At 42.8% G+C, this 19,098-nt stretch overlaps 1 protein-coding gene across 3 annotated transcripts in view; it reads left to right on the forward strand.

Annotated features, from left to right (window-relative positions):
- NELL1 (neural EGFL like 1) overlaps positions 1-19,098 on the forward strand; it is a 485,858-nt gene that overhangs the window by 177,570 nt on the left and 289,190 nt on the right. For all 3 annotated transcript variants that reach the window (XM_063437855.1, XM_063437857.1, XM_063437856.1), the window contains exon 5: positions 10,254-10,350. In XM_063437855.1, the coding sequence (XP_063293925.1) occupies positions 10,254-10,350 (97 nt within the window). The remainder of the gene's footprint in view (positions 1-10,253; positions 10,351-19,098) is intronic.

A 19,098-nucleotide genomic window follows, 5' to 3' on the forward strand; every position in this document is an offset into this window, starting at 1 on the left:
TAAATAAATATTAAGAAGAATCAGTTGTGCCATTGTTAACGTAACATATATAAAATTAAAATGCTGTACATATCTCAAATATATAAAGAATCAACAAAAGCAAATTGGCGTGCATACCACAAATATAAAAGAAAAACCTGAAACAAATAGTGTATATATTGCAGATAATATTAGGGTAGTGATAAACGTTTTCTATGATTGACGGTGTGTATGTATTCGATATTTCTTACAATTCTTTAATAGAAATATCAATTAAAGTATGGGCTATTGTTAAATCAGAACTTGCTTATTATAGCACAGTCCTGGCTAAAGCAGATGATGCATTGGTTTGAAATTAGTTTCAAAATTCCATTTGTTTTTCTATAGTTTTTTTTTCCCCATCAGAAACAGGGATTTCCCAGGAGCCAGCAGTGCCAATTGTTTGAGAAAATTAAGATTCTTGAAACCAACTCTACAGAATGTAATGAAACTTCAAGCACCAATAAAATATTTAACTTCCCATCTCAGTGAAGAGTGCGGTGTATAAACATAGTCAATATGGCTCTAATAACTATCTTTTCACATCATTTTACAGATGTAGAATATTATCTTTAACAAAACATTCTATCTCTCTTACCATCTGTTTAGAACCTTGGCAGACATATTCAGAATGCCATGACATGCCAGTTAACAAAGGAATTGGTGATGGAACCCTGAGCTTGTTAAGAATGGCAGTCTAATAGCGCAGGTTGGTGGTTTTCAATAAACAACGAAGAGTTACATAGTTACATAGTTACATAGTTAGATAGCTGAAAAGAGACTTGCGTCCATCAAGTTCAGCCTTCCTCACACCTGTGAGTGGTGAATAGAAACTGGCTTGCAATATTTAGACCAAAATAGCTGATCTATCAACTCATTACCGCTCAATGTTTAGTGAATACGCTCGTCAAACACAAGACTGCCTTGTCCCACCTTTGGAGTATAATTTCGCTTTCATGGATCAAACGAATGGCTTTCTGAGTAATTGCACATCGCCCATGGATAATTAGATCTAGTTTCTATGGGAGGTACAGCTCTCTGTTAGAGTTACTTATCGCCTTGTCTGTGTGAATTTATTTCTGCACAAATCAATAAAAAAAAGCCAGTGAATCAGAATAAGATACGAATTCTCCATTTATTAAGTTGCACGAGTCGTTCTACCCAATTAGGTAATGTTATTAGGATGCTCTATAGAATTTCTTCCGATATGACCTCGCGGTTTGGCGTCGGACTGTCATGGAGGCGCCTGAGCAGCCTTCGCTGGAGAGATGGAAGGTGCAAGAGGGCAGATATTCTGGGAAGTCATTATCCCGAGGGTGTCCTGATAGACACACATTTCTCATGTTGACTGGAGCGTAAAATAAAGAAATACGTTTTCAAATATGGAAACAGAAATTGCAGGGAAAGTGTGTTATTTCTAGAGTGACATATTCCTGATTCCGTCAGTATCCCTTAGCTTGGGAAAACCGTATTATTATTTATTTACATATTATAAGAAAATGACAATGGCAGAATGCAAAAGAAACCACCAAAGCACAAAATGTGTAATTTAATTATTTATACTTTTTTTTTTTTAAATATACTCTGTATATGTGTGTGTGTGTGTATATATATATATACACTTTTTTTTTAGATTGCATGAATTTGATTTGTATGTTCAAAGATTTGTTTTTATACAATTCTAATAAATACTATTCAACCCCCCATTGAAAATCAGGTTTATTGTCAAAATGTACAGACTTTCAGCTGTTTGCAATGAACAAATCAAACAAAAGCAATTGAAATAGTTCAACACAACGAATGCTTTATGTGGTTTTCCCAAATTCAACTGAAAATGCAACTTACAATGACTTCTCCAGTCTCAAAATGATTTTTGGCACCCTTTTGCTGTTATGACCTGCTGCAAATGAGATTCATAGCCAGACACCAGCTTCTGTCAACATTCCTGATGAATGTAAGCCCATTGCTCATGGGCAATGGCCTCCAGTTCAGTAAAATTTGTGGGTTTGCGGGCTGCAACCTGCTTTTATACATCCCACCAGAGATTTTCTATGGGGTTCAAGTCAGGTGACTGTAATGGCCACTGTAGAATTTTCCAGGACTTCTCCTGCAACTAAGCCTGGTGGAATTTGAGGTATACTTGGGATCATTGTTTTGTTGGAAGGTACAAAGATGTACAAACTTCAGCTTCCTCACAGGTTGCATGATGTTTTCTCCTAGGATTTCCTGATACTTCAATGAATCCATCTTGCCTTCTACACTCTGCAGGTTTCCAGTGTCAGAAGATGCAAAGCTGATCCATTGGGACAAACAAATTCCAGTTTTGTTTCATGGAAACCTTCTGTGTTTAGTACGTGGCTTACTGTTTACTGAAACCTCAGTGCCTGTTGCCACTAAGTCTGATCTTTGCAGCCACTCAAGGGTTTTTTACAACCTGCCTTCTCAGAAATCTGGTTGCAGCCATTGATAGCATATTTTTCTACCCTGTCTGGGTAGTTCAACCTGTGCTTCCAACGGTGCTCCAAGGATCATTCAATGCCTTCGCTATATTTTTGTATCCTGTTCCTTGTTTGTGAAGGGCAATGGTCTCTTCTCATAACTTTGTGGACCGTTCTTTTGATTTACCCATATTTCTAACATGCAGTCAAATGTGACACTCAGCAAACGTTCAGGTATTTCAAGTGTTCCGGCTTAAACATACCTGGTGCAACTATTAAAGCCCATGATTAGTTTCATCAGGTGTGCTTGAGACAACACCTGTTTTGCATAATTTTGCTGTTGTGGGCAGTGGTGTATTTTGGATCTGTGCTGCCCTAGGCATGACGGAACCCGGGCACCCCCTGATTTACATTTGCCCCACCCTGTTAAAGACTGACACACACTTTGACTGACAGACACACTGTGATGGACCGACTGTCACCCCGACTGGGTACCTCCGTCAATCGCTGCTTCCTAGTACTTGCGAGCACCATAAGCACTGCACTGGAACACCATAACCACCGTAAACCCCACTAACCGCCGCAGCTTGGTTGGGGTCAACCTCCACCCACCTAAGGCCCAAGACCAGGATCCACCTTCCAGTGGGTAGACCTCTCCTAGACCAGAGAGCGTAGCAGGAACAGCTCTTATAAGAGCTAGTGATTATATTCAGGGGAGTATTGTGATATAGCAATCCAAAGAGTGAATATAGTTCTCCAATCCCCCAAACATGAGCCAAGACTTCATGAAGGTGTAAATGAATCTCAGTTTAATGGGAGCCACACTTGGCCTTATATGATAATCCCCATGCAAGGGGTACACCCACATGGACCTGATGGTAGACTGATTTGCAACTTCACAGACCAATAACAATAAGGTTACAAGGCATGACACTCACACACACAGCACACAATCCCTCCCCTCTTCCTGGGAGATAATTGGACCAGTAACTGTACTAATTCTAATCCAGTTATCTCTAAGCACAGAAAAAAGCATACTTTTTAAAAGCAACCCAAAAGTACCTTAGACACACATAACCCCTCCCCCCTGATAGCCCTGATCTGGGTGACCAACATATAAAAAAAAAATCACCCAGATCAGTTCAAGGGTTCAGGAATTTCCTGGAAGTCTTTTTTTTGACCGACCGTGCACATGGTCATATGCCCAAAACAGTTCCAAGGAATCAGGGCTAACGGTCGCTCTCTCTGTCTGGAGTTCAAAAGTACATAGCTCACATGAACAGAGCCTTTTCAAGTGCATTGGGCAAAGTATATTGCAGGGCCCATAGTCCTGAGGCAAGAGACTGGCCAGCAGGCCCCTCCAAGAACCCGTGACGAGGTTCAGTTCGTCACACACACACTCTCATATACACTGACATACACACACACTCACTGATTTGACACAATCTGACAGACACACAATCACTAACTCACTGACAGACACACACAATCACTGACAGACATGCACACACTCACTGACATATACACACAATGACACACACACACACTCACCCACTCACTGACAGACACACCCACTCACAGAAACACACACACTGACAAGCATACACAATCACTCAGACACACACACCTTCACTGACAGACACACTCACTCACTCACTCACTCACTCACAGACACACACTGAGACACACACAATCACTCAGACACACAGGGTCCCTCACAGACACACACACAAACACACACTCACAAACACACACTGACAGACACATACAATCACTCAGACACAAACACACATTTACTGAAAGACACACACTCACTCACAGACACACACTGACAGACACACACAGTCGCTCGGACACACAGGCTCCCTCACATACACACACTAATAGACATACACACACTCACTCACTCACAGACACAAGCACTCACTCACAGACACACACACACACACAATCACTCAGACACACACTGACAGACATACACTCACTCATGGAAACACTCACTCACTCACTCACTCATTTACTCACAGACACACACTGACTGACATACACACATTCACTGACAGACACCCTCACAGACACACACTGGCAGACATACACACACACATTTTCCAAATAGATTGTTTATATGAAATGCAAGTCAGGCAAATTAGTTTTAATATCCAACATGTTATTTGATTAAATAGTTATATGTATAGCAATGTATAACCACTCAGTGGGTTAAATAGCCGTTTTCACAGAATGTCTAGGAAAGGCTTTGAATGTTTATTCTGTTGTAACACTGGATGGAAAATAAAAATAAGCTCCAGGAAAAATGATCCAACATTGCTTAATGTAGTCTAGCACTTACCCTCCCCTACCCCACCCCAACCAGATTATTTTTCTAAATTTAATTTAAATCCACCAAACCTCCCTACCTTTGGGAGAGCTGGGTGGATTTCTTACCTGGTGTCCAGTGGGGCTGCTGGCCGGGCTTTTTTGGGGGGCAGGGAGGGAGGCAGGTAGACGGCGAGTTGAGGTCCAGGAGGGAGGTGAGGAAGAGTGATGCCGGGAGAAATCAGAGCTCCCTCGCCGCCCTCCTGGGCCTCAACTGGCTGCCTGCCCCGAGGCTAACAAGGCATTTGCCAGGGCATTTGGGGGCGGCGTTTCTTGCCACCCCCTGGAAAGTGCCGCCCAAGGCAAATACCTTGTTAGCCTTGCGGAAAAAACACCACTGGTTGGGAGGGATTCTATACAGAGGATTGAATAATTTTGAGATTGGAGAAGTCATTATAAGTTACAATTTTAATAGAATTTGGGGAAACCACTTGAAGCTAGGGCCGTATTTACATAGGGGCTGATGGAACTGCAGCTCCAGGCCCATGCCCATGGAATATACCCGTTGATTTAAAAAAAAAAATAAATAACATTTACCTTTTTTTACTACTCTTCACATGCTCTTGCATAAGTACGGAAACTTTAAAAAAATGTGGAGGAAAAATACTTGTGTAGACTGGCTGACAAATTAGTTAAGGTAAAGCTGACTTTGCGCACACTTATTACTTCAGTCTCTCTAACACAGGCATGTTCCCTTTCTTCTACACTCACTACATACACCTTTTCTCTGTCCACGACTATATACCAGGAGATTCTGCCTGCTAGTAAGAAGGTAACGAGAGGAGCGAACAAGTGAGTGCTAGGGGACAGTCCCTAGAAAGCATGGAGCGAGCACATTATTAGATACATTTATGCCACACTCAGGGTGCTGTCTGCATAGTATGCCCTTAGTTGGCCAGCCTGATTGACAGGCATCTTGACATGCATTCCATCTAATTCTTTGGGCAGGCACTTCCCATTTTTGGGCATGTTCTGCAATTTGGCGGGTTCTGGTTACGTGTTACATGTCACCAGACGCCCATTGACATCCTGCTTCACCGGACACTGCTGTTAGGGAGTATGGATTTACTTGAAAGGTGAAAGCAAGAGATTAGCATAGGGTATGTGTTTTCGTATAGCTATATCCTATGTGTTTCCCTCCAGCACCACCTCCGCCAGATACATGATGATTGGGAGTTATGACTGTTTTAGTGTTTTCAGTCGATAAGATTCTGTAATTAGGCCCATCATAATTGTCAGCACCAGGCCCAACGGGCTATTAATCTGGCCCTGCTTGAAGCATGTGTTGCGATATTTCAATTGCTTTTGTTTGATTTGATCATTGCAAACAGCTGAAATGTCTGTACATTTTGTCAATAAACCGGATTTTCAATGTGGGTTGAATCATTTTGATTACAACTGTAAACCCCCTCCCAGCCCCCCCCAAATAACAAAATAATAACAAAAAAATATATATCTATATATATATATCAATTATTTTTGGGGGTAAAATCCTTTGTCTGAATTAAAACATGATGCATGATTCCTTAAACGTGCAGATTTTGTTAATATAAGTCCCTAGTAATGATATATATCCCTAATGACACAGTCTCCCACATCCCTCGTGATACCCTCCTACTCTGCTCCTTGTTGGAGCTCTGGGTCTGCTGCTGTGCAAGTCAAATCCCAGTCTCTCTCTGTTAACTCTAACTGACTTGGGAATAGTCACTGAATGCAACACTACGATGAAACCATCAGGGTTTTGAGCAGCTGTGAAGATCTGAGGACTAGCGATCTGTCAGAATGCGTTAGCAGTTAGCACACAAAGTGAGATTCTATTAAAAAAAAAATCTCCTTCTAAAATATCAACATAATGCTGGAATTTCTCAAGCAAACCCACCACACACAGCCAGTTAAATATTCCCTTTGCTGTGAGCAGGATATAGAACTCTTTTTTTTTTTTTGTGGACGAGGCGTGGACCAAAGCATAGGACGCAGTGAAATTAACACACGGTCCCACATCCTGCCCTGACCTTGAGCAGGCTAATGAGAAATGTTTAATAATTATATAGTTTTACATTTTTAACAAGTTCATTGAACAATAAACCAGCCAAACAGAATAACCACAATGAATCTGTAGGTGACAGGTTTATTTTGTTCTGGCGTTAAAAGCTTTCAGCTGCCTATAAAGTGTTTTCCCTTTAATTGAGAGAGGGGGAAGGTGTAGGTTTTTGGCTAATTGTTTACATTTCCTTGGAGCAATGCATTATGGGGGTCAGAAGTAATTAAGGTTAATTAGAGGGTGTTTGTCTTCGTAGAGAATGTTGTTTGTGCTAAAGATGTTGAGAAAGTGTGGGTTTCATTTTCGTTTATTAAGGGATGAAATAAATATACCGTATTTTTCGCTCCATAAGACGCACCTCACCATAAGACGCACCTAGTTTTTTGAGGAAGAAACCCAGAAAAAAAATATTCTGAACAAACTGTCCCATAGTGTTTCTTACTATGGGACAGTTTGTACAGAATATTTTTTTTCTCCCCTGTCCCATAGTGTCCCCCCCTCCCATAGTCTTCTCCTCTCTCCCATAGTCTTCACTCACCCCCTCCTCATAGTCTTCATCCACCCCCTCCCCATAGACTTCATCCACCCCCTCCCCATAGACTTCATCCACCCCCTCCCCATAGACTTCATCCACCCCCTCCCCATAGACTTCATCCACCCCCTCCCCATAGTCTTCATCCACCCCCTCCCCATAGACTTCATTTTAACGCCAGAACAAAATAAACCTGTCACCTACAGATTCATTGTGGTTATTCTGTTTGGCTGGTTTATTGTTCAATTAACTTGTTAAAAATGTAAAACTATATAATTATTAAACATTTCTCATTAGCCTGCTCAAGGTCAGGGCAGGATGTGGGACCGTGTGTTAATTTCACTGCGTCCTGCGTCCACCCCCTCCCCATAGACTTCATCCACCCCCTCCCCATAGACTTCATCTCCCCCCTCCCCATAGACTTCATCTCCCCCCCTCCCCATAGACTTCATCTCCCCCCTCCCCATAGACTTCATCTCCCCCCTCCCCATAGACTTCATCTCCCCCCTCCCCATAGACTTCATCTCCCCCCTCCCCATAGACTTCATCTCCCCCCCTCCCCATAGACTTCATCTCCCCCCTCCCCATAGACTTCATCTCCCCCCCTCCCCATAGACTTCATCTCCCCCCCTCCCCATAGACTTCATCTCCCCCCTCCCCATAGACTTCATCTCCCCCCCTCCCCATAGACTTCATCTCCCCCCTCCCCATAGACTTCATCTCCCCTCCCCATAGACTTCATCCCCCCCATAGACTTCATCCCCCCTCCCCATAGACTTCATCCCCCCCCTCCCCATAGACTTCACCCCCCATAGACTTCCTCCCCCCCCTCCCCATAGACTTCATCCCCCCCCTCCCCATAGACTTCATCCCCCCCTCCCCATAGACTTCATCCTCCCCCATAGACTATAGACTTCATCCCCCCCCTCCCCATAGACTTCATCCCCCCCTCCCCATAGACTTCATCCCCCCCCACTCCCCATAGACTTCATCCCCCCCCCTCCCCATAGACTTCATCCCCCTCCCCATATTCTTCTCTCCCATACTGTCCCCCTCCCCTTGTCCCATTATTACTTACCTGTCTTTTAGCGTTGGCCGGCAGCACAGGGCGCACCGCGGTAGTGGAACTTGAATTTCATGTTCCGGTTTCCGGCGGGACTGAAAGGAAGTGCGCACTCAGCTTGTGCACACTTCCTTTCAGTCCCGCCGGAAACCGGAACATGAAATTCAAGTTCCACTACCGCGGTGCGCCCTGTGCTGCCGGCCAACGCTGCAAGACAGGTAAGTAAAGCTTCATATTCGCTCCATAAGACGCACAGACATTTCCCCTCACTTTTGAGGGGAAAAAAGTGCGTCTTATGGAGCGAAAAATACGGTACATTTTACCATCTAAACATGATATTCAGGTTTCTATTCCATAAATTAGGAATTAGGAGATTTTTATGAAGGATTTGAACATTTTTGTGCCTGAAATAGCCAAGCTGGATCACAGCCGAATGGAAGAATTCTGTGATTTCCAGGTTTAGGTATCCCTAACTTATGTTGTGATTCATAGACAGCACAATGGAAACATGTATTGAAATGTTTAGATAAGGAATGAGAGGATTGGACCTTGTTTCCGTTATTTTAATATGGTTTGTATAAAAGTCCTGAAAACGAATGCATTAATTAACTGCTCATTATGAGATCTTTCCAAGATGCCCATAGATGATCGGGAACCCCAGCCCTTGGCTCTGTTTCCATTTTCTGCCGAAAGCTTCCTTAGACTAGTGCCTGAGAAAAGAGAATTAAAAAAGTGGAAACAAATAGTGGGGAACTGTAGGCACTCATCAGTAAATACCCTTTCATAGCGACATTAAAGTATAAACTCATGATGAGATAGTATCTTCCCCAAACAAGACTAGCCGAAATGTTCAAGGCTGTGGGTAAAGAGGCAATGTGTTCCGTATGTGGTGGAATCGCATCAGAATTCACAACTATTGGTCAACGTTGTTCTAACTCAACTATGTACTGCTAAGGTTCACAGTGGACCCTGAGCCATGTGCCGCTCTCCTAGGAATCGAAAATTAAAATACTGGAAAAGACTAGCAACAAATGTCCAATGCTTTTGCAGGTCAGAGTTTGAATGCTCAGGGGTTGGAATGGTGTCGTTCTTAATTCACAATTAATTTGGCAAATTCATTTGATACATGAAATGGAATATATGCCTGCATAAATACAGGATTCAATCCATAACTTTCAATTTAGATACCCTGATGTTCTATTTGAGAATTTTTAAAATACTCTGACCTTACATTTGACATTCACGCCTTAGTAAATAGCACTGTCTTTATTGTTATTTTTTCTACTTTCCTCTGTATTGCGTCAATGCAAAAAAATTCATAAAAATAAATCGGCTCCTAATTGTCTGCATGTCTTGTGAATTGTGTATAACTACACATACGTGTGAAGTCCCTGCATGTTGTAGGACACACAGTGGCTGTCATTTGTGTGTCGTCTGCACTGCGTATAATCTTCGATATGATGAGTTATGATTGGCAGCAGTTGACCCCAAGCAGCCCAACAGAATACAGGTTTGATGTCACATGTATATTGTTTTTTTTTCTTCCTGCAGCTTTAATTTACCATCTTTCTCTGAAATTTAGGCTTATTACAACACAACGTGAATTTTACATGCATCTTTTTAACGTTTATTATTGTGCTACTTCAGTTACAAGCCATTAAATATATGTACTGTTAAATGCATCCCTATTAACACATCCCTCTGAATACAAAACCATTGTATTTTCTCATGTTGATTTCTTAAGAATTAACTATTTTAATTTAGCTGTTTTTTTATTTTTTTCTGCAGAATTTATGAACGTGTCATTGATGCCCCTGAAACAAATCTTTCACCTGGAAGCAGTTTGTGGCTTGGACAGAGGAACCGCAAACATGGCTTCTTTAAGGTAATAACAGAAATATTTCCGAAGATCAGTTACAATGAATGTCTTACTTGTGTTATTCAATATAGCGAGAACTCTTTTTTTATCGGTTGTAGAGGACCCAGGGTAACCCTACTGGTAACCTCCGCTAATTCCCTTCCTTCAGCCGGTCGGGAACCACTTAAAAGGTAGAGACCCATTCCCCCCCCCCCCCCCCCCGCCCCAGTAACTGGACAAGAACTGGTTGTAGAGGTACAACACAATTTTATTGGCCACACACGGCTTTTATCCATACCCCGTGCAAGGGGTGGATCACACACACCTACAAAGACACATCCCACGATGCTTTGAGCTCCCTTATCGAACCATGTGTGCTGGTGTCTCTGGCCCGCCTGGAGGTTCACACGTACCAGGTGAGTGAGTTCCTCCATCCGGTTTCTAAACTCCAGTACATAGGGGACAATGTGGGTCCCTTCACGTTCCCCTTTTACCTCCCAGTGTTCTCGTATCAGGTCTACGGGGCCCATAACCCGTGGCCCGACCAGCAGTTCGAACGGGGAGAATCCTGTAGATTTCAGAGGCACTTCCCGATAAGCAAACAGGAGATGCGGCAGGAAACTCTCCCAATCCTTGCGAGTCGTCGCAAAGGTACGGAGCATCTGCTTCAACGTACCATTAAATCGCTTGCACAGGCCATTGGTCTGTGGGTGGTATGGGGGCCTCAGGATTGGTTTAATGCCGCACAACTTCCATAGCTGATGAGTTACCTCAGCAGTGAAATGGTTGCCCTGGTCTGAGATGATCTCCCGGGGAAAACCAATCCACGAGAACACTCACATCATGGCTTCAGCCACAGTCTCTGGCTGAATGTTCCTTAGGGTGACTGACTCGGGGTACCGAGTATCATAGTCCATGATGGTCAGCATATATTTCTTCCCAGAGGGACTAGGCTTAGCCAGGGGACCTATGATATCAACAGCTATTCTGCTGAAGGAGTCTTCAATAATGGGGAGGGGATGTAGCTTAGCCTTGTGTCAGTCACCCCGCTTCCCCATTTTCTGGCAGACATCACAGTATTGCTTGGAGATGCCTGGCCAGAAAAAGCCTTGGGTGAGTCGATGCTTCGTACGATGTATATCGTGAGATATATTCAGTAGCTCATGTCGATATTTCTTGGGATTTCCTGGGTATCACTAGCTGCCTGGTGGTAGAAGGAGCAGTCCCTGTCCCTACGCTTCCCTTCTCTACTGTGCGGTACAACAAGCCCTTTTCCCACGTAAACAACTCTGTGTCCAACCCAGCCCGACTAGTGGACACCCGGTTTCTATATGTCTGTAGGGTAGGATCTGCGACTACCTCCCTCCCAAACTCGGCAGGGGTATGTCTCTGTATGGAGTAATAAAATGTGTCTGTGTGCAGTAATACAATGTGTAGGTGTGTATTAATACTGACAATGTGTCTGTGTACAGTAATACAATGTGTCTGTGTGCAGTAATGCAATGTGTCTGTGTACCGTAATACTCACAATGTATCTTTGTACAGTAATACAATGTGTTTGTGTGCAGTAATGCAAAGTGTCTGTGTACAGTAATACCCACAATTTGTCTGTGTAAAGTAATACATGGTGTCTGTTTTCAGTAATACATAGTGTCTGTGTGCAGTAATACAATGTGTCTGTGTACAACAATACAATGTGTCTGTGTGCAGTAATGCTATGTGTCTGTGTACAGTAATACTCACAATGTGTCTGTGTGAAGTAATACACAGTGTCTGTACTCTGTAATACAATGTGTCTATGTTCAGTAGTACAATGTGTATGTGGGCATTAATACTAACAATGTGTCTGTGTGCAGTAATACAATGTGTCTGTGTGCATTAGTACTGACAATGTGCCGATATGCAGTAATACAATGTGTGTGTGTACAGTAATACCACATGTCTGTGTGCAGTAATGCAATGTGTCTGTGTACAGTACTACTCACAATATGTCTGTGTGAAGTAATACAATGTGTCTGTGTGCAGTAATGCAATGTGTCTGCACACAGCCATCCAATGTGTCTACCTGCATTAATACAATGTGTCTGCATGCAGTTATACAATGTATCTGTGAGTAGTAATACAATGTGTCTGTGTGCATTAATACTGACACTGTATCTGCATGCAGTAAGACAATGTGTCTGTGCACAGTAGTACAATGTGTCTGCGTGCAGTAATACGATGTGTCTGCATGCAGTAATACAATGTGTCAGTGTGCAGTAATACACTGTGTCAGTGTGCAGTAATACACTGTCATTGTGCAGTAATACAATCTGTCTGTTTGCAGTAATACACTGTGTCGGTGTGCAGTAATACAATCTGTCTGTGTGCAGTAATACACTGTGTCAGTGTGCAGTAATACACTGTCAGTGTGCAGTAATACACTGTGTCAGTGTGCAGTAATACAATCTGCCTGTGTGCAGTAATACACTGTGTCAGTGTGCAGTAATACAATCTGTCTGTGTGCAGTAATACACTGTCAGTGTGCAGTAATACACTGTGTCAGTGTGCAGTAATACACTGTGTCAGTGTGCAGTAATACAATCTGCCTGTGTGCAGTAATACACTGTGTCAGTGTGCAGTAATACAATCTGTCTGTGTGCAGTAGTGCAATGTGTCTGCGTGCAGTAATACAATGTGTCTGTGTGCAGTAATACACTGTTTCAGTGTGCAGTAATACAACCTGTCTGTGTGCAGTAATACACTGTGTCAGTGTGCAGTAATACACTGTGTCAGTGTGCAGTAATACACTGTGTCAGTGTGCAGTAATACAATTTGTCTGTGTGCAGCAGTGCAATGTGTCTGTGTGCAGTAATACACTGTGTCAGTGTGCAGTAATACAATTTGTCTGTGTGCAGCAGTGCAATGTGTCTTTGTGCAGTAATACACTGTGTCAGTGTGCAGTAATACACTTTGTCAGTGTGCAGTAATACAATCTATCTGTGTGCAGTAGTGCAATGTGTTTGTGTGCAGTAATACACTGTGTCTGTGTGCAGTAATACAATTTGTCTGTGTGCAGCAGTGCAATGTGTCTGTGTGCAGTAATACACTGTGTCAGTGTGTAGTAAAGGCTCAGACTGTAAGTATGGACAGTAAACGATTATTCCATAATTGTATTAAATTCATGGTTGTTTTTTTGTGCACTGTATTGAACCATTTACACCACAAGCAAATGGACAGCACAATATAAACATGTATTATTACCCTGTATATTCTATATCTGTCCCCTTATTTCACCTTGCAATATGTTAATGGAGTTCTGAAAGTAATGTAGATTATGTGCATAGCCAAAAATCTCTTTAAAAGTGAGACTTTTTTTTCCCTATTTGAGCATCAAGGCCACATCTAAAGGGTTCTTCACATCAAAACATAATTCATTGGAGAAAATTGGCCCATGTGATTGTAATATTCTGCTTGAAATTGTCAGGAAATTCCATTATCAAGATGGTTGACTACTCATTCAATTTCCCCGTAATGCATTCACTCCATAAGCTGATTATGCAGCCACCATTTATAAAAGGCTTTCTGGATTTCAGTCATGCAGATAAAACGCGAAAAGAAGGCTTTGATGGCAACGTCAGAGTGACAACTCCTGCTGCTGTATGTTTTCAAATGATGGTGCCCACAAAATCAGTCCATTGGCTCTCTGGGGTCAGTAACCCCAAAACATTACCGTCTGTTTCTCTGGCACTCTATTTTCCCCACATCTGTCGGCTACACATTGGCTGCGCCAGCCCCCCAGATGGGAAACATATGCTGTCGGACATGCAAGCTGCGGCACGCGCTGGTACTTTTCTACATTCTGCTTCCTCACTCGCCGTCAGTTCAGGCTACTGTGTAAATGTTCCGCTATATTACATATTTGGTAAATTATTTATTTTTACTCGTTAGCAATGGACTGTTGGTTTTTATTGATCTAAACGTAGCAGCCTAACAAGAAAAGTCTATTCTTTCAAAATATGTTGGGGTTTCTACATTAAATGAAGCATTGAGTAGAAAATTTGTCAATTCAACTGAATGAATAGATTTTATTCAGACTGAAACTTTGCAAGTTCTTAATTCACAGTTTGGTAAATAAATGCATAAATAGTCCTTGGTTATAGTACTGTATCCTCTATGGTGTGAATGCACGCGCCTTTATAAACAACCAGGTAATGGCAATATATTCATGTCTAAGTTATTGTAGCATCAATATAATAAATTGCTACATTAAAAAGTCAACATTCTTTTAAGTTAATCTCATGGAATCCAGGCCTTATATTACATTTAAACCTCATTAGTTTTAGTATTTTTATTGCAGATCCTATTTCCATTGTACAATAAAACTTTGTCCTGAACACGGGAAAATCTATTCTTTTCTTTTTTTGTTTTCTTTTTTTTTTTTCTTCCTTTTTTGTTCTAAACATAAATCTTTTATCAGCGAAAAGACTTGCAATTTATTGAGCCACTTCCATGCTATTTCCTACGCATTACGATATTAAGAGGCTGTTTTGTTTTTCGCTTATTTTCAATTTATTTTATCTCGCTATCATAAAAGGAAGGCGGAATCTGTTAACAGAAGTGAAGCCGCTTCAGTAAGTGATGAAATATTCCTTGGCTTTGTTGTGGTTCAGTTTCTGCCAAGCAGAAGCCCGTTTATTCTTACAAGAACAGTCCCAGGGAAAATGCAAGGAATTAAATGGAAGGTGTAGATATCCAGCACTATCTGTCCTTCCCTTTGATTAAAAAATGTTTGTTGTTTTAACTCATTCCTATCCAGTAGCTTGGTTAGCTAATTAGTGGAGCTGTCATCAAGTGTTGAGTTACTTGTGAAACACACATATATTTAAAATTTTAATGATCTACCTGGCCATTATAAGAGTTTTTTTGGGCTGCAGATTCTAGTTACCTTCTGGTGAGACCTCACTTGGAGTATTGTACGCAGTACTGGAGACCGTATCTTCAGAAGGATATTGATAATTTAGAGAGAGTTCAAAGAAGGGCTACTAAACTGGTTCATGGATTGCAGGATAAAACTTACCAGGAAAGGTTAAAGGATCTTAACATGTATAGCTTGGAGGAAAGACGAGACAGGGGGGATATGATAGAAACATTTAAATACATAAATACAGTAAAGGAGGAGACTGTATTTAAAAGAAGAAAAACTACCACAACAAGAGGACATAGTCTTAAATTAGAGGGACAAAGGTTTAAAAATAATATCAGGAAGTATTACTTTACTGAGAGGGTAGTGGATGCATGGAATAGCCTTCCAGCTGAAGTGGTAGAGGTTAACACAGTAAAGGAGTTTAAGCATGCATGGATAGGCATAAGGCTATCCTAACTATAAGATAAGGCCAGGGACTAATGAAAGTATTTAGAAAACTGGGCAGACTAGATGGGCCGAATGGTTCTTATCTGCCGTCACATTCTATGTTTCTATGTTTCTATGTTTCTCTGCCTCTGTTGTCTGTCTGTCCATCTGGTCTATGCATCTCTAAGAAGCTTTCTAACAACTATGAAACTCTGATTATGCATGCATAGACCATAAATCTCTGAAAAATCTGCCCTTTTTATACTCAAAATAAGCCATTCTTAGGAAGATTCCCATCGCTGGGATTTTCGTCTTTCACTATGAGACACTGCTATTTGAAGGCAATAAGGAATTTCTCCACCTCCTCCAGAGGCCACTCACTGACTCAAACTAAGTGTTGGTGGTGATTCTGCTCTGAACCTTGGCATAGAAACAAGCATTGGTGGTCATGTTCCACTGACCTGCAAGCAAGAATACAACCAATCTGCTCTGATTATTCTTGTAGCTTCTGTGCGGCCCTTGGAACTTGGCATATGGATTTGGAAAGGTTGTGTGTCTGTAAGCATTGGATGATGCTTCTTTGGATGAGCATTTCAAGTCAAGGTCCCTATGTGAACCCTGACCACAGGACTCTGTATTTGATGGCTTTGCCAAATAGACATCTTGGTTTCTGAGCGAACTAATTTGCTGACAATGTCAACATCACCATTATACCTTACTACAAACAGGGTAAATCAGTGGCTATGTATACTACAAGGTGTGGGAATTTATTTTTTGTCCTGATATTAGGATGAAGACTTCTACATTTTGGGCGATCTGGGATTTGTTCAAATTCTGTAACTCGAAAATGATGTATGGAAGAATCACAAGACCAACAAAATCGACCACGGGCAAACAGTTCAGTTGGTTTTGTGATTCAGAGTTCTGCCTCTGGCACAAAAAAAAAAAAAGACGATTGCTGGAAAAAGATCATGGTTGGCTAGCGGACAATCACAAAATGTTAATTTTATTCACAGATTAAGTGAGAAGTGACCAATAGAGGAAAAACATTAGGAGCAGTATAAATCACTATATTAAATGTGATGTATTCAATAAATATATTATATAATATATATATTATTCTTAAATATTTGTTTTCCTGCTCTTCCTTTTTCTCTCAGTTACTTCTTCTCACCTGTCTATCAAACCGGTTTACTGGAAAATATACACCATTTTGGTTCATCCAAATAGTTGGCATTGGCAGATTTTGTCCAGACACAAAGGCTAAAGCCAAAAGGGTTTGGAAATATTTTTGAACATATGAACATCAGCATGTTGTTCTTTAGCAGTTAAACCACCCTCTAAGACAGTGATGGCGAACCTATAGCACGCGTGCCACAGGTGGCACGCCGGGCCCGCTCTGTTGGCACGCGGCCATAGGTCGCCAGGAGAGAGGGGGCCGTCGGCTGTCTGCAGAGTAGGCACCTGCCTGCCCGAAATGGCAGGTGCCTACTCTGCTTCCGGGTCGGGAGGCAGGGGGAGGGCTCTAGCAAGCAGCTCCCCTGTCCTCCCGCGCGATGCTGTGTGGAGCGTTGCCGCGTGTTACCATGGCAACGCTCCACACAGCATCGCGCAGGAGGACATAAGAGCTGCTTGCTAGCTGCCACAAACAAACTTACCACCGGACCACCAGGGATCGCTGTGTCCCCCCCTTCACCAAAGGTAAGAGGAAGGGGGGAGATACAGCATTAATATATCTTTTTTTTAATGTATTTTACCCCTACCACCCCTTACCCCCAGAGCACCCCTTACCCCCACAGCACCCCTACCACCCCTTACCCCCAGAGCACCCCTTACCACCCACAGCACCCCTACCACCCCTTACCCCCAGAACATCCCTTACCACCCACAGCACCCTTACCACCCCTTACCCAAACAGCACCCCTTACCACCCCTTACCCCCAGAGCACCCCATACCCCCACAGCACCCCCACAGCACCCCTTAACCCCCTGAACCCCCACAGCCCCCTTACCCCCACAACACCCCTTACTCCCACAGCACCCCTTACCCCCACAGCACCCCTACCACCCCTTTCCCCCACAGCACCCCTACCACCCCATAGCCCCACAGCACCCCTTACCCCCAGAGCACCCCTTACCCCCACAGCACCCCTACCACCCCTTACCCCCACAGCACACCTTACCCCCACAGCACCTCTACCACCCCTTACCCCCACAGCACCCCTTACCACCCACAGCACCCCTACCACCCCTTACCCCCACAGCACCCCTACAGCACCCCTTACCCCCACAGCACCCTTACCACCCACAGCACCCCTACCCACCCTCAGCACCCCTTACCACCCCTTACCCCCCACAGCACCCCTTACCCCCCACAGGACCCCTACCACCACAGCACCACCCACAGCACAGCACCCCTACCATCCACAGCACCCCTACCCGCCCACACACACAGCACACCCCCCACACACTGAGCACACACCCCCCCCCACACACACAGCACTCCACACCCTTACACACACACACACTGCACCCCTCAATGCAGTATGTGTGTGTATTCAGCAGTCTGTCTGTATGTGTACTCAGCGGACTGTGTGTGTGTGTGTATTTAGCGGACTGTGTGTTTATGTATTTAGCGGATGGGGAGTGTGTATTTAGCGGACGGTGTGGGTGTATGTATTTAGCGGACAGTGTGTGTGTATGTATTTAGCGGACGGTGTGTGTGTATGTATTTAGCGGACGGTGTGTGTGTATGTATTTAGCGGACGGTGTGTGTGTATGTATTTAGCGGACGGTGTGTGTGTATGTATTTAGCGGACGGTGTGTGTGTATGTATTTAGCGGACGATATGTGCATGTATTTAGCGGACGATGTGTGCATGTATTTAGCGGACTGTGTGAGAATGTGTTCTGCAGTCTGTGTGTATGTATTGCATTTGTTGGAGATACTAATAAATATAAGCTGAATTTTATCTATTTATATCATTATTTAAAATCTGTATCATTGAACTCTCTGTTGTGTTCTTCTTTTAAAACAAAAGTTGTTAATTAGTTCGGACAACTGTACAAGTTGTTTTTTCTAAACTTAAACCTCAGTATTCAGGTTTAATTGCAGTGTTGGCACTTTGAGGAAAAAAAAGTTGGCATATATTGCGGTTTGGGCACTCGGGCTCAAAAAGGTTCGCCATCACTGCTCTAAGAGGATTAATACCCATTGTACTAGGATACTGGCACCTCGCGGGCCTTTCATTACAAGAATGTCCATGGATTTTCACCAAACAATAATAAGCAACATTATTGGTTAAAGTACATTTTTTCACTATTATTTGGATTATTCAAAATAATTTTGAGGAATGTTTTCCCATAATTCCTCTCCTTGTGTGACTTTTTTCCACCACTGAGTCCCTATTGAAGAATTAAATATATTGCGCACACCCCAAGATG

The sequence above is a fragment of the Pelobates fuscus genome, chromosome 12 (assembly GCF_036172605.1).
Source record: "Pelobates fuscus isolate aPelFus1 chromosome 12, aPelFus1.pri, whole genome shotgun sequence".
NCBI classification, from domain to species: Eukaryota; Metazoa; Chordata; class Amphibia; order Anura; family Pelobatidae; genus Pelobates; species Pelobates fuscus.